Source organism: Centruroides sculpturatus, unplaced genomic scaffold (genome assembly GCF_000671375.1).
Source record: "Centruroides sculpturatus isolate CEXI.00-Female unplaced genomic scaffold, Cexi_2.0 scaffold1376, whole genome shotgun sequence".
Lineage (NCBI taxonomy): Eukaryota > Metazoa > Arthropoda > Arachnida > Scorpiones > Buthidae > Centruroides > Centruroides sculpturatus.
In genome coordinates this window covers 137,321-155,172 of record NW_019385822.1, presented here as the reverse complement: position 1 = coordinate 155,172, position 17,852 = coordinate 137,321, and the positions used below count along the sequence as shown (strand labels likewise).

The 17,852-nt window shown below is 29.9% G+C and overlaps 1 protein-coding gene across 1 annotated transcript; it reads left to right on the top strand.

Moving 5' to 3' along the window:
- Nucleotides 1-7,435: 7,435 nt before the first annotated feature.
- LOC111642350 (ADP-ribose pyrophosphatase, mitochondrial-like) lies at nucleotides 7,436-14,668 on the top strand. The gene is made up of 7 exons (XM_023388685.1): nucleotides 7,436-7,553; nucleotides 7,658-7,754; nucleotides 7,822-8,005; nucleotides 10,345-10,527; nucleotides 10,653-10,761; nucleotides 12,973-13,116; nucleotides 14,357-14,668. Exons 1-7 carry the CDS (start codon nucleotides 7,545-7,547, stop codon nucleotides 14,585-14,587), a joined length of 957 nt encoding a protein of 318 aa, XP_023244453.1. The 5' UTR covers nucleotides 7,436-7,544; the 3' UTR covers nucleotides 14,588-14,668.
- Nucleotides 14,669-17,852: the final 3,184 nt, after the last annotated feature.

Genomic DNA, 17,852 nt, shown 5'->3' with positions numbered 1-17,852 from the left:
AGCAAAAGTTTGTAATAATCTGAGTCTTAAACAAACAAAATGTTCAGCTATAATTTCAAATGTTTTAACACCACATTTTAAAGAAAATTTAATAGTTGATATAGGTAATAGCATCTATAGATTACTAATTGACAAAAGTAATGACATTTCAGTTTTCAAGCTTTTAGGTATTGTAATTAGATATTACTTTCAAAATAAAAAACGCACAACTAAATCTTTTTCAGATTTAGTACCACTTAAAGAGTGCAATGCTGATGCATTTTGTGAAGCAATTAAATTTTCCTTAATAATGCCTTGGATTTGCATAAACTCGTTGCAATTGGAACAAGTAACGCTTCTGCAATAATAGGAATCAATGATGAGGTACTGTACATGCTAAACTCAAAGTCTTTGATTTTGGTACGTTGCTTCGGTCATTCATTATACAGTACAGTAAAATTCGTTAAGATGTTCTCGCCTAATAGAATGTGTATGGGGACACGATTTAGTTCAATCACTTTGACGCTTAATAACCTACTCCTGTGTTAAACCATCTGACTCCGATTCTGACCACTCAGACTACAGAAATTAGGGGCCGTCCATAAATTACGTAAGGGCGATTTCGGCCATTCTAGACCCCCACCCACCCCTGTGTAAGAAAAAGTAATATTTTCTTTTTATCCCCCCTCCCCTTCCTATCTTACGTAATATTTTGGCATGATTTTATAGAAAGATTTTAAATTAACCAAAAAAATGTTTTTAATGAAACCCTAAACACATTAGGTCCAAAATATATAATTATTAACTAGTTAATTAATATGTACTAATATTTATAAAAGACTTTATGTGAACACATTTTAAAATATAAAAATTTAATGAATTCGAATGAACAATTTATTTTAAGAACTTTATTTTTTAATTATTAACAATATTATTATTATTATCATCATCATTAATCAACGTCATTATAATTGTTTTTATATTAATTTTAATGTTCGCAAAAGACGCAAAAAACTTTGTCAGATCGACTAGCTTGAGCATGTGTAAAAGAAACATCATACAAGATAAAACAAGAGAGAATAGAAAGAAACTATATTCCGTTGCCATATTGATTACATCTTGGCTAAGGCCAAGAAAATAAACTACATGCTGCTAAAATGTGTTAGGTGCACTTGGGGACTAAATAATAAAGCTTATAAAACTCTATATAATGGGGCAATACAACCAATGCTACTTTACGCGGCCTCTGGCTGTGATCATGTAACTAATAAAAGTTCAGTAGCAAGTAAATTACTCTCTCTTCAAAGCCAGTTTGACATCAGAATTTCAAAGTGCGGCAGAACAGTTTTTACTAATGCCTCTCTGATACTAGCGGAGCTTATTCCTTTGCCACTATGTATCGTAGAAAAGGTTCTAAACTACTACATCAGAACTACAAACGTCAAGGCTCAACAACAATCTCTACTCCTATCTACGGCTGTTCATACGCTACCACATTGCAATTACCCTACTATCTCTGATCATCATCCTGTGAACAAGGTTATTTGGTGTCATCTGCTTCCTCCATGGATAATCACGCAGACATTAATATCTTCACAGATGGGTCCAAAAGTTCACTTCTTTTCGGCTCAATTATCTGTATCTTCATCCAAACTGACATATTTTGCCAAAAATATGTTAGAAGGTACAGATACCTCCAACATACCTCCATCTATTAAGTTGAAGAAGATGCCGACTACCAAGCTGTTCAGTGGGCCACTTCACTACCAAACGAAACTCTGTCTATCAACATTTACAGTGATTCTCTGTCCTAAAAGCTCTATTAAATCCCAATTGCAATAGCAATAAAATCGCATATATCCAGCACCATATTAAAAACCATGTAAATAAGATAACTTCTATATTTGTTCCTGGCTATACTGGCATACTAGGAAATGAAAAAGACGACTTTGAGGCTAAGGACACTGATTTGATCTACATTCGCATCCCTCTCTCACGTAGCAGCCTTAAAAATTATATTCGTAACAACGTTATGCAAAAGTGGAACCAGTAAAAGTAGTTAAGCAGTAAAACTGGTAGAATAACAAGACTTTATTTTCCTAGTGTTGAATGCAGGTTCTCATCACTACTTAGAGATTTAACGTTTGCTACTGCTCAACTACTTACTGAGCATGGTAATTTTAGAAGCTACCAAGCGATGTATAACCGGGCAGAAACTGCTCCTTGCTTTTGTGTACAGAAAACCTAGACACCGTCGACTATATGATCTATCATTGTCCAATTTACGATCAACATACACTTATTCTGAGATTAGAAATTTTTACGCTTGGTTTCGGGTGGCCACGTCCACTCGATAAGCTTGTTTAGAAACCATTATTTCATGCTTTTTACAATGATGTTAAAAAATATGAAAGAAAAGACTATTTATAATTTCTGGTTTTACATTTTAGTTTTCACTGAAAGCCGAATACTAATTTTATGCTTACTTTGTATTATGCATTTTGGTTTATGTATTCTTAGTGTTATACAACCCAAAGGAATGGTGCACTTATTCTAATAAAAAACAAGAGAGAGAAACCACCACACGGCCTTTCTCCCATGACAGAAAATGTGTAGAGCGTAAATCTGCTAGCGTTATTACTCTATCACGTCACACGAGACAACCAGCGTTTTTAATAGAAACCGCCAAATTGAAGCCAAATTCAAAACGCCACCACTCAACGAGATCAAAAAATAAAAATAAGAATATTACGTAAGACGAGATCTATTACCCCCTACCCCTGAGTAAGAAATAGTAAGAAATCCTTTACCCCCACCCACCCCAAAACACCTTACGTAATTTATGGACGGCCCCTTATTAGGCTTCAAACAGGGTGAACAAAATCATGCACCCCCACACAGTCTAACATCCACATATATAGAAAAAGACCTCGAATCTTTTGTATATCTCGAAATTTCAAGGTGTCCTGAGTCCAAATTTGTAAAAATTTGGGAGGGGTCATTTTTTGACCGAGCGCTACACTTTCATCTCTTATATATAACAGAGGGAAAAGTAAAAATTATCGAATACGTATTTATATATTACTTAGAACAGTCTTTTAGCTATAGAATAAAAAGTTTATACGTTCTATCTTTATTAGAACTCTATTTATTGAATTTTTTATTCTGAAGTCACGTGATGACATCAGAATTTCCGGGTCTCTTTCTGTAACAAGTCCGCCCCTGGTCGGAGTCGGTAGATTTTTACGCGACTCCACAGCCCTGGTTAAGATCAAACTGCGGAATAGATTAAATATTATTTCAATAAGTAGCATATTAACGATTAGATATGATTTGAAGAGGTTAGGGAAATGCAGCTATAATTATAAATTGCCAGTAAATGTCATTGGAAAAATAGGCACTATAAAATTATACCAAAAATTTAGAGTCTGAAGCAGGGCCGTCTTTTAAACACAATGAAGAAATTGAAGAAGTAATAGAATTTAGCGACCAATGGACTTTTTGAATAAAGTTAAAATAGATTAATTAAAGGTTGGTTTTTATTTTTTGTTTAGTTACTTTTTTTTAAAAAATTTTGAAATTTTTTTAGTTATTTTTAGAGTGTTTTTGTTTGCTTTTAGCTACTTTTATTTTATTTTATTTTTTTTTGAGTTGGCAACCCTATGTCTTGTAATCCGAACGCTACGACCGCTGAAGAAAGTGTTGCTACTGGACAACCGCTCGTAGAGTCGTACGGTGTCTTTCTGACGACCAAAGTGTGGAAGACACGAACTATTTTAACACTATATTGTGTTCATTGGCGAACCGGAAACGGGCGCCAATTGTGAACTTTGTTTTAACTTTACTATTCTTATATGGCAATGGATGCAGCTGTGTCAGGATGAATCATGTAAAGAAGGCTTTTTTCAATTAAAATAATTAACTTCTTTGAATCTATCTGTATAGTTTAGTTTATTATAATTAACTACACTTGCAAATATGAGCTATATGTAGAAAGCGTCCAATCAACTATAAACGCGCACAAGAAAATGATTACTGTTTGTTCCTTCGACAAGTTGTCGATGGATCACTTCCCGCGGGTAAAAATATATTTATACAAAATATTTTGCTGCATATTAAAACATTTAAACCCATACTAATCAAACAAAGATATTTTGTTGAAAAGTGTTTAATTCTGATTTATCACGATTTTGCGTTTTGTTTGATCAGTGTGCATTGACACCTACGTAAAACATTTTAAAAGTTTTAAGTAAGCTTAGACAAAAATATTTTGTATAAAAGCGTTTTCTCTGAATCAGTATGTCCAACATTTCTGAATCAGTTTAATTAAACGAGTTATGTAAATTAATTGTGCTCATGGTGGACAATTGAAAATAGTTTTCGTTTTTAAGCATATTTACTTAAAAACACCTCGCCTATTTAATAATTTTAAACTTATAGTCCACAAATGTTTACTCTGATTATACTATAATTTTGCCAGTGTTGCCGCCTGTAGTGATCTCTCTTCTATTAATTCCTGATATCATCTTTACAAGAGAACTCTCAGTGTATTGTTTGGTTAGATGAAATAAAATCTCTTGTGACTGCGCAGAGAATGTTTAACACCAAATATGGAAAAAATTTCAGACGTAAAGCTTGTTAAATCGTGGATGGAAAAGTTTTTGAAAAACTGGGTCGGTTGAAAAAGTAAAAGTACTGACAGACCGTTCATTTCCTGAAAAACAGTAGGTGCATTTCAAGATGCTTTTACATAATAATTTAGTGAATCCGTGAGATTAGCTTCATGGCAGTTACAAGTACAAAAATGTAAAGTGCACAATGTCGTGGAAACTTCTGTAAATAACCTATATGCTAACAAAATTCAGCTGTGTCAAGGATGAAATCCAAATGATCAATATGAACGTGAGAAACATTCTAATTGCATATTATTGATAAATAAAATTGACGAACATAAGTAATTTTTGCAGAACGTTTATTTTACGAATAAGGTTTTGGCATGTTTAAACTGAAAATAAATGTAACTTTGTGACAGATCTGTCTGTTTTCACTTTACTTTCTCAATAATACAATCAATATGTGAATATTAAAATAGCAAATATATAATGAATCGTAATGATAAACCATGCAAAAATTATAATGTATAATATTTCAATATAGAGAACTTTAATATTTAACGATTCAAATTTTAAAAAAATACAATGTAAAGAAAACACTAACTTCAACTTAATGTTATATTTTATAAAAATAATTAATAATTCAATTTAAACTGAATATAATCAGTACTTTATATAAAAAAATACTTACGTAATAATTCTTAGCTCAATTATTTACATTATTTGATTTAATTTCTGTCATTTTTCAGTTTAAATAGTCTGAAAAAATTTTGTCAATGAAAAAGTAATAAACAAACTATTTTTAAAACTTTATTTATACATTTAAGACTTGATATGATTAGGCTATAAAGAATATTTTGTGTTCACAACTTTGTAACTTTTTCTGCTGACCATTAAAAACAAAATGTTTAGAATTCGCATTAAAAATTGATGACAAACACTAAAAATAAATTTCGTATAAAATAAACAGAGTTTAAATGAAAGTTATTAACATCAAACATCAATATTCAGCATTGGGGGCTGTCCTTAAATAACGTCTACACTGGAAGGGAAGGGAGGTTGTGATAAGTCGGATAAAGTCAAACGTTAAATGATGTTTAACAGCCGAACGGCGTGTAGACGTTGGCTGGCTGAGCCGCGGTTTAAAATGCGTTGCAAAGATAACGATCGTCTATTACTTAACGCCGTCTAAACGAATTTCGGAAAAACGCTGGCTATTATTTTCTTCGCTGATATTCCCCTCTTTCAGGAGTCGTTTAACCAATCAGGTCATTCGTTTATGGCGTCAGAAGAATGGCGACGTATAACGTGTTCAAATCATGCCGGAATTTTTCAAAGAAGAAGAAATGTTCTCGCGGAAATTATAAAAAAATTATCCTGCAGTTGAAGAGAAAGGTTACAACAATCGTATTCTGGGGATGAAAAACCCACATGGGAGATGATACAGTACGAATTTTCGTCGCCGTTTCCTTGTCGATCTGCTTTGTTACCATAATAATAATAATAATAATAATAATACTCTCCCGTGGTCACCACNATAGAAATATAGAATAAAAATGAATGTTTTGAAAGGAAAGGTATTAGGATTTCATGAATGGTACTAGGAAAATGGTGTTGGGTATCTTGGTACTGGGACAAGTAAAAAGGTACTAGATTAGTGCAAAGGTACTAGGTAAAACAACATCTGGTACAAAAGTAGCCAACTGCTCCAGCAATTGGCTACTTTTGGGCTACTTTTTAAAAATTATTTGGCTACAAGGACAAAAAACATCTGGCAACGCTGCCCCTGAGTAAGAAATAGTAAGAAATCCTTTACCCCTACCCACCCCAAAACACCTTACGTAATTTATGGACGGCCCCTAATCTGAGTGTGTTTTTCGTGTTGGAACGAATTACTTGGTCTTACATGTAATCGTATGTGGAAAAATGATTCACCTTAAGACATTTCCATGATACGATCTCAGTTTCGGAACGGATTAATTTCGTATCCTGAGGTACTGTACCACTGTATAGGTAGGTATCTCTCGTACAACACGGCGTTTCTACAACATGGTTTCGTTCTAACACGGTTCGAAAATTTGAGAAATCCTTTGTACAAAATTTCACAACTTTTAACTGCAAACTCAGTTATTCGATAGTTTTTGCTCAAGTAAGTAAGCATGCGTGTTTGTCCATGGGTTTTAAAACACTAAACTTTTCAATTTGTTTTGTGCCTTTCGTCAAGTTTACTTTAATGAAAACTGACAGTACAATATTTTTCTTCCTTGTTCTTAGCTTGCCTATCAACTAGGAGAATGGTGCTTGATGTATTGGAGAAAGACCACTTCCGAAAAAAATCACGGGTTCATTCTTCCTGATTTGATTCTGAGTGTTGTGTGGTGATATGCTGATATTTTAACCACCTCGATAATCCTGTCATTCAAACAATTCTATTGACATCACGGACCTACTTAAATGATAAAAAAAAAGCAGCTTTTTAACTTCAGAAATACATGAATTCTAATATTTAAATTGAAAGTCGAATAATGTTACTTTATTTGAATCAATTCATTGTTTTGATAAATTCGTGAAATCGTTCGCGAAAGTTATGTATAAACGTTTATATAAAACTAGATTTACAGAGTAGCGCTTATTATTTCACCCATTAATCCATATTTAGTCCTGTTGTTACCGTTCTACTTGTTGCGTACTGCATATCACACCATTTTATTTAAAAAAAAATGCCTAGCTGTTACATTAAATGAAAAAAATAAATACATATACAAATAGACAATCTAAAATAAAAATCTACGAATGCTACATAATAAAAAGGACCAAACATGGCAGCGCTCTCTGTTCGAAATGCGAAACCGTGTCCTTTCAGTAATGACGCCATCTAGAGGATAAAATTGTCAACACCATATGGACGAGCGAGCCACGTGATGTTACAGATATAAAGATAATTTGTTGTAGATGTCAGTCGTGAGTAAATTTATAATTTCAAATTAAAATGTAAATAAGTAAATTAATTAACAGAATGGATTATTATGCATATTCATTTTATTTCTCTTAAATATTTTCTTTAGCTGACATTTTCATTAAGATTATTCAAATTTAGTTCATTTCATCAATCAATATCACCCATAATACTTGTTTTATTTACATCTACAATCAATAGCAAAGGTAATTTTTAATTTTCAATTATGCAGATGTTAAAGACATTAAAAATAATTTATATTTAATTTTATAGGTAATATTGAGAAGATGCTTCATGTCAAATGCAGAAACACTTCCTATTCTAGGAATGAAAACATTAAGCGCTTTCCTGTTCCTGATGATAAAGTGTCTTGGGAAGTACATTGGCAAGATTACGAGCCAACTGAATATACGATAAGTGGCTTGTCTTCGAAACCGTGGGCAGATCCAGAAATTGGGTAGAAATCATTACAATGGACTGATATTTGTGATAGTAGATTAGTTAATTTTAATAAGTTTGTGAATTATATTAAGCAAATAATATATCTTTAACAGTGGATAACAGTTTGGGAAAATTTGAATGTTTCCAATCCAGTTAGTGGGCCATCTTGGGTGTAAAAGGATGTAAGAGGAATGATTTTATAAGAATAGGAATGATGTCCATTTAAGTCTGAAGATGGCTCATTAACTGAATTAAAAATGTTTGTGTTCCCCAAACTGTTACTGTAAAATGTGTATTGTTTGCTTTATTGAGTTAAAATGCAATGTAATAAGGCACAAATCATTAGTGAGCACTTATGATAACATATAATCATCTTCTTCAGATAAAAACAGAAAAAAATGGTGTTTGTTCTGTTTTCATCTGTCATTGGCTTGTTTACTTAAATGTTGCCAAGGAAACATACCCATATACATTTAAAATTTAAATTTTATAAAGATAAGATTTTAAAGTCATAGAAGATTTAATGGCTCTATAAAAAATGACTAGGAAGAAACAATTTAAAATGTGGTAAAAAAAAAAAGACAGGAATGATTTCTGGTAGGATGAAACAAGGTTTTCAATAAAAGGAAAAAAAAAAAATATAATTAAAGCCATTAAAATATTTAAAAATTAAAAAGCTATCAAAATATTTTATTCTTTAATACTTATTTTAATTTGTTTAATTTTCTTTACTTACATTTGTTGTTTGTTTCTCTGTGGATAAAAACTTATAAATTTAAAAATATTCATCCACATTTTCACTTATGATAGAATATATTAATTGGTTATTTAATTGATTTAATTATCTTATTGTTAATTAACATGTTTCTTGCTGATTGAAATTAAGTTTTCAGCAAGTTGTTTAATGGGAAATCAATATTTTTAATCACTTATTGTTCAAAAACATTTTTTATTTGATCAAATCTCTTGGGACCTGGTGATAATCACTAAGGCTGTGTACACATTAGGCGTTGGGTGTTGTGTTAAACATGCGTTAGCAGCATACATACTGTGCGTTTAACTCGGCATTCACCAACCGTTCGATCTGGCTCAGTTTTGAAATGGATGTGAAAGTAATTGCTTGTGTGTGGCTCCTCTATCGTTGCTATAAAAGACAATGGCAGAGGCAAAGAGAATTTTGGGTGCACCCAATATTATGAGATAGACTGATTCGTGGAATGTTTATGACGTTGTATCCAAAACTAAGACAATATGAACCCAAGTTTTTTAATTATTTTAGAATGTCTATAAAATCATTTGATGATGACTGGTCTTTTTTGGATTTCATTAATAAATAGATCAGTATCAAAATGATTGTTCTTCATTTTGGCCAACGAGTGTCCACTCTAAAGTGCGCGATCGAATGTACAGCAACATGGCAGCACATGTATCTCAAAGCACGTGGCTGATGTCTGCAAAATACGCATTCTAACCAAAATCTATCAACGTGCATTTGACGTGCGCTTGGCCAGAAGCACATGTTTGAGTGTGTATATCTATGCGGAACTCTTGGTTCTTTAAAATGTGCATTACCAAAGCGTGCATTTCAAAACGCCTAATGTGTACACAGCCTAAAAGTGATTGAAAATGTTGTTTTTATATTAAGTAACTTACTCATTGAAACTAGGGACACCATGCAACTTTGTCATATCATGAAAGAATTGGCTAACATTGCACTTTTGTAACTAAAAATTTTTAAATTAGTATTAGTACATATGAATTATATTTTACTGTGTGTGTGTAATCAAAGAAAACAGTTGCTGGCCAAATGAGAAAGCAATTCCTTACACTTGTTGGCCGTATACAGATAATCCTTATGTTTGCTTGGTGTTGACTGCTTTGTTTTTGTCACGCATTTTCTGTTAGGCATGTGCAATGCTGTTTTTTATTTTTACCCCTAAATTCTGTTAGGTATACTCACTTTTCAGTCCATCAGGGAGCATGGGCATTGTCTCTTTGACCCCACTGTACCTTGAAAAAAGTCATGGATTCCAATTACATAGGGATATAACTTAGGATATAACTATTTTCTGGACAATTATGGATGATCTAGGATTTTCTAGATAAATTCTAGGCAGTGATCTATTCCAAAGATCTTTAGACTAAAGTAAAAATTAAATTTTTTACTTAAATTTCAATGTGAATCTGAAAATGATATCAAAACTGATGAAAATATCACTTAGAAAATAATTTCTTCATAAATATTGCAAGAATATTTTATTATAGTATTTAAAATCAAATTTGAAAAATAAATTTTTAAAATTTATTGTTATTTCTCATAAGTTGATTACTAAAGAGATATTTGAAAATTTCCAGAAATTCAAATTTTAAACCAAAGTGGAATGAATTAGATGGAAATGTGAATAGAAGGAGTTATGTTAAAAAGTATGAAATATTTGAAAATTATCCACTGAATCCAATTGGAAGAACTGGATTGAGAGGAAGAGGTTGCTTAGGACGTTGGGGTCCAAATCATGCTGCTGATCCAATTGTCACAAGGTCATAATCATCACTAATTCATTAATTATAATTCATTTAAAAAGTTTCTGGAAGGCAGTTTACAGATGATAAATATATATTTTTCTAAAATTTAGTTAATAATTCTAGAATGTACTTTTTTTTAGATGGAAAAGAGAAAATAAAGATATTATACATCATAAAACAACAAAACTTCCTATTCTACAATTTGTTTCTATTCAACGACATGACTGTGGAGAATGGGCAATTCCAGGTGTAAGTCATTTTTATATTTTGTAATGTATAAGAAGTAATTATAAAGAAGTTTTGTTAGAAGTAATTATAATTTGTAATTAATTTTTTATATAATTCAAACTAAAGTTTTGATTTTAATAAATGTAGAAGATAGATCAATGCTATGCAAATAAAATAGAACAAAAAGTAATGTTTTAATGGAGAGAAATTGCAAAAAATTATAATGAGAATAGAAATAATAAGCATTCGTGTACTTTAAAATTATCATGAATCATCAAATGTATGAAACATTATTATATGAATTGATTGCTATAATGCTTAAAACTATTACAACCAATTAATATACTGCACGAAGCTTGGAAACATAAAGTGATTTAAAATAAGATTAATTTTCTAGAAATGGTTTAACAATTTTATGGATGTCTTCAGCTTACAAAAAATGCAGACAAATGGTGTAAAATACGAATTAAAATTGACTTAAGTTTAGAACAGAATTAAAATATAAATTAATTTCCAAAATTTCTTAAATTGATATTGTTAGTTTTTTCTCATTTCCAATTAATTTAACAATATTAATTTTAGAAACTATGAACATGAATTTATATTTTGATTTTATTCTAAACTTACAAGTCAACTTAAGTTTAATTTTCCTCCATTAATTTATATTTGTTGTAAGCTGAAGATGGCTGTAGAATGGCCAAAAAACATATTCTAGATAAAAAGATGTTTTTCATTTCCTAAATGTAGTAGTTAATTGATTTAAAATAAGACTAAATATACAGTCAACCCCTCCTATAACATGGTAGATACATTTCGGTTTTTATGGATCCATTTTCTATGAGTCCAGCCAATCACAGCCCGCACGTATGCAGTTTATGGACTACGGCTGTTTGAAAGGTTTCTTCCATAAAATTAATCAATTCTAGACTAATTTGACTCAACATTTCCAAAATACGTATAATTTTTTGGGAATAATCCATATAAACTATGCTATAAACAAAAAATTGTAGGATTACTTACCGAGTGTGCACTGTTTGATGGCACCATTACTTAAGCTTGTTTTCATCGTGGAACTTGTCATTGAATGGCGCTTGCATTCTTTCTGATAAATTATTTTTTTGCGAAAAATTTGCTGAACTTTGGAGACATCATTAATATAAATATAATTTTTATGGACGTTAAATAATAAATGGTTTTTAGTAGGTCCGCTGCTCTTTTAAACTCAACGGTTTGTACAATATCTGCTATTGGTCTAGATTCAATCAATCCTGTCACGACATGAGTCGGTGATGATGTTTTACCGAATTATAGGAGTTTTTTTAGCAGGTTTGTACGAATACTGTTACAATTTTTTCGCCATGATATAGGAATCCGAACTATAGAAACCCATGTTATAGGGGGGTCAACTGTACTATAATAATCAGTATAATTGATTCATTGATTTATTAGAAAATGAAATCATAATACTCCATGATAAAATGCAAAATTTATTCACTTTTGCATGATAATTTACATGTTATTCATAAGTTATTCTTTCATTCAGAGCCAACTTGAGTCAAGTGCTATTGCTGAGGTAGTTATTTCTTAAAATTCTATAAAATCATTCTATAATCAAAAATTTTATAACAATGTTAACTGAAGAAAGTAGACATGCAGTTTAGAATACAATGTGATGCATCTGTCCACAATGATATGCATGTTTTTGATATCTTTCATAAAAATCACATTTAATTAAGAGATCTTCACTGCTGTAGCTATGGAATAAAGAATCCTAATTTTAGTAGGCTATAATAGAGTAGACTATATTTCTTATTGGACAATCTTTTTTGCTATTTTTTTTTTATTTATTATAAAAGTTTATTAATGATTCATTAAGTTACAGACTATCTACAGGAACTCTGTTTAATTAAGGTTCTTGTAGATGGTTGTACTTAGGAATGGTTAATTGTAATCCCATCTTTATGATGTTCTATTAACTTGTTTGTGATTATTTTTCTTATTACAAGTATTTATCAACTCATTATACAATTTTAACATTATAATTTGGTTACAATACTTTTTATGCATTATATCTTAGATCTTAATAAAACTGTTAATAAAATCATTAAATGAATAAATGGTTCTTTGGAAATTTTGAAATTAAAAGAGAGGGAAAAAAATCAATATATCATAATTTATTACTGATAAAATAAAACCAAATGATACTTAATTTTTAGAATATTTTTCTTATAGGGTATGATAGATCCCGGAGAATTTGTTAGTGCTACTCTAAAACGTGAGTTTTGTGAAGAAGCTTTAAACAGTTTATGTTTAACACAATCTGATAAACAAAAATTAGAAGAAAAACTAGAAGATTTTTTCAAAAAAGGAAAAGAAGCAAGTACATTATTTCTATGTTAAAGTTATATATATTCTGTGCATCTTAAAATTAGAAAATGTTTAACATACAAATAAGTTGATTAACAAAAATACAGTCAAACAAATTTTTAACTTAGATAGACTACATGCATATAATTTTAAATTCAACACAAAGTAATTGTTTATTTACAAGTTATTCATATAATGTGACATTAATTTTAACAGAAGTTAAACAGTCCACTCACCTTAAAACAAATACTGATAAAGTAAATTCTTGTGTTAAAGCAGTGTTTTCTGATCCATGGGGCATGCCCCTCTAGTGCAGCATGAGACTATTGCTAGGGGTGCACATCTTTTACCAAATTATCATCTTTTAATACAAACAAACAAAAATAGTCAAAACAATTATGTCTAATTCACAACCCTTGTCAGAACAACTCAGGTAGGAATGCTAAAAATCCATCCACTCTCTTGCCAAAATGTCTCAACAAGACTTGAGTCCCGGTGAACAATATACTTTATTTAATAAGGTATATTGTTTTGTATGCTGTTAAATAAATTATAAGGACAATATTTATGAAATTAGATTGTTACAAAAATTGAGGGGTGCAACAATTTTTTCTGAAAAAGTGGGGGCAGAGGTACAGAAAGTTGGAAACAACTGTTAAAGTGAATTTTGCCATTTCTCTGGCAAAATATCTTTATCACAATGTTTATTTACACATAATAAAGCAAATAAACATTTTACCAGAATTTGAACTGTAAATTACCTTTACAACCCCAAGAAATAATCCCATTTTCAATAACAGTTGCTTTTTACATTCTTTTGGTGCCAAAAATTATTTTAAACAGAAAAATAACATGGATTTCTTTTAGCTTTGTTTTGTTTAACTACAGTATTATGATATACTTACTACTCCACACTTAAACAGTGACTATTGTCTCCTCATTTTGTTTATTTGAAAATCATTTAGATCATTAATTTATTTTTGTAAAAAAATATAATTTTATTAACTTTATTTAGTAAATTAATTCAAAATATAATTTAGAGATTTCAATTGCCCTTTAATCCTTAACTCTAAATTATACAATCTTGACCCTGAAAATCATTACGAATTTTCAATAAAGCAAACTAACTACTGTTCCCCTAGTGATTCATATTAATACAAGTTGACTGTATTTTAATTGCTTTAATCTATTCATTTATAAATATATTTAAATTTAAATAATTAACCATATTTAATTGTTATAATTTCAGATATACAAAGGATATGTAGATGATCCTCGAAATACAGATAATGCTTGGATGGAAACAGTGGCGTATGTTTTTCACGATGATACTGGAGAAAGTATTGGAAAGATCCATCTCGAAGCAGGTGATGATGCTGCTAAAGTCTGCTGGACAGATATTGGTTCGGAACTTCAGCTTTATGCAAGTCACAAAGACTTTTTACGCAAAGTAGCAGAACATTTAAATGCACATTGGTGAAAAGTTAAACTACATCCAATTACTTTTTTATGAAAATATTATTTGATGATTAATAATATAAACTGTAAATATCAATAGTATGGTACAATTGTCTATGTGTTTAATTGTTATGAATAAATATTTTGTAAAACAATTGCTTAATTTCTTATTAATTATTACATTTTAAATATACTCTCATGTCCAAAACTAAGCATAACCATTAAATATCCTAATTTCTCATATTACAGTAGTACTTTGTATGTAAAAATTAACTATTTTGTATTATGAAAACAATTTTGTGTTAATATTTTCTGTCCTAATTGATAAATAATTTGGATATTTGAATTTATTGAAAACAGATTCCCATCTCCAAGCATTTCAGAACTTAGTAGTAAAAACTCTTAAAAATATTGATGAAACACTCCTGTAACATAAATATGATACTGAACTAGTCCAGCAGGAAGGGTTAAATGCCTTGAATATTATGGAAGATTTATTAATGATGTAATTAATATAAATATTTGGCTTACATTTAACGAAAGTTCAAGAATAAAATATTCGATTGCATTTTATGACAAATAATCAAATAATAGTAAAATAATGTTAATGCTGTTAAATTCCCTAACAACACTAATATTGCCTTATGCTGTGAAATTCACAATAAGCCAATATTAAGTGCACTGTAGCTGCTGAACAGATATATTACAGAAAAACCATTACACACTATAAAATACTGTACAATCTGAAGCATGAAGCAACAACTAAATGTTGTTTGATGACTTGTTGCTCCAACAGTAAAATGCATGGAATGAGAATGGTATTTTATAATATGTGGCAATTATTATTCATAATTGTAATAACAGTATATAGTGCCTACATTTCAACATTCAATCTAACTTAAATATCTGCTTCGGTTTTTCTGTTCTGCTAACAATACTGTTCAAACAGTTACAGCATTGTCATTGGATAAATTAGTCAATATGATTGCAAGCATTATTTTGTTTTTTTTATTATTAAAGATTTTATTTTTTGTTAGAAGAAAAAAATTTGAGGCTATGGGCCCAGGGAAAATTTCCCAGCTCTTCCTTTTTTGAAGACACTGTGCAAAGGCACAAACTTAGATTTTCAATATTAGCAAAACATAGTTCCCTAAATTGTAAAAATTGATATTACTCTAGATAATTATTTTGTATTTACATAATATTTGTTTCCAGACTTAATCCAAAAATGCAAATTGTCATTTTATTTCAACTACAGTTAAAAATCAAAGCCTGAGGCAGGGCCTTTGTTAATCTTGCACAGTGACTAAAAGATTTTTCAATTAGTCAGATATCATTTGGAATATAATTGAAACATAAACAGTACTAAAGTTAATGTTTTACCTTCAAATGTTGATATTTTTCAAGAAAAGAATTAATCAATGATGGAATTTTCAAATTAAAGTATTGTCTTATTATTGTTAGACATGTATCACGCACAATATGAATTGTATGACTAGCACAGATAAGAGATAGCGATTAACACTCCCAATATAGAGGTTGGAATTATTTACATATAGTTCATAAATTCTAAGTGTCTAAATCAGATCTGCTGTAGTATCAGATTAATGCCTTACCATATGGCAATTTGACCAATCACACACGGCCAATTGTTTTTTATATACAAACTTTCATTTTTCTTTAATGTTTTAAACCATATTCCAGTAAATAAAAATTTTAAACATAAATTTATCATACTCATATAAAAATGGAACTTAACGTTTTTTTTTTTTTTAATTTTAATCAATATATATGATATATAAATGAAATTATTAAAAAAAAAAATTTGAAGTTGTAATTATATATAATAGCATAATGAAAGCAAATAATATAGTCTAACAACAATGAAATCTAATGAATTTCTGCAGTTTTTAATGTGTAATATCAAACAATTTTTTGTATTTTTGAATATTAACAGAAAATGTTTTGATTAATCTGCCAAACAGTATATTATTTCAATGTTTTCTGTATTATGTCCATAAATAGATCATTATAAATGTCTACAAATTGTTCAGTTACAAAAAAGAGAGATGATGCATATTATTATTATTATTCTATAACGTCAATAATATAAAAGACATCTATTACAATTGAAATACAGTCTATCTAGTCTTATTACCTATCCTACACGAATTTTCCTCTTAGTAATATGCTGTCAATAGTGTAAAATTTCCACCAAAAAAATTATTCTTTTCCAAAAGTGGATAACCCTCTACTGAAAAGAAGAAAGGACCCTTAATTGTGTTTACATAATATTATATTATCAAGATGATATTTGTATTATAGAACAGTAGTTTTCAATAGAAAATATATTGGGTTGCAATTTAAAAAAATTGTATAAGTTCCAACTGTTGTCTGTCCTTCCTTAATCTACAGAATGGAGTTAGATAGATGAAAAATCTGAGACAGATATGGAAACCTTAGGAGTAAGAGGCCCCAATTAAATGCGTACGAACTTCCAATGCAAACCAGAAGTCATGTTATTTTAATTCAAAACTTTTCTCCTGAAAGAAGTTAATAGATGATTGGCACGACTCTGTTGTTGAAGGAAAAGTATGACTTACAGGGGCAAGCCACTACTAATTTGAGGTGGAGAGCATATATTTTAAACTAAATTAATTAAAAATTGCAGCCAATAAATAATTACTCATTAACTGTTAGTTCCCATTCTTTTTGCTTTCTATTAGCATTGAAAAGATCTGTTTATTATAAAATGTCTTCTTTCATCTCAATTTTTATTATTATTTCATCAAACTATTTTTCTGGGTTATAATTTTAGCTTATTAAGAAGCCTCTAAACCAGTAGTGGTTTGCAAATCAGTAATTAAAGAAATTGATATAAAAATTTCAGATGAGTAAGAAATGTTTATACTATTAAATAGACACATACAACACCTAATAACTAGATTAATACAATAAATTTGATTCATTTTCCATTATATAATAATCATCTTCAGTTGCACTATCAGTTCATTATAACTTTTTTGTGTATCATCCATTATTTCTTTTGATCTATACTAAATGATTCAATGATTGAGAGATTTCTTATATAGGAGCTTCAAGAATACAGTGGTGCCTCGTATAACGTACTTAATCCGTTCCAGGTGCACGTCCGTTAAGTGAAAAGTCCGTTATACGAAACGCATTTTCCCATAGAAATACATGTTAAAACATATAATTCGTTCCGCGGCATAAAATAACCGTACTGTACTATAAAAAAATGAAAATAGAGCAGTCACCAATTATGC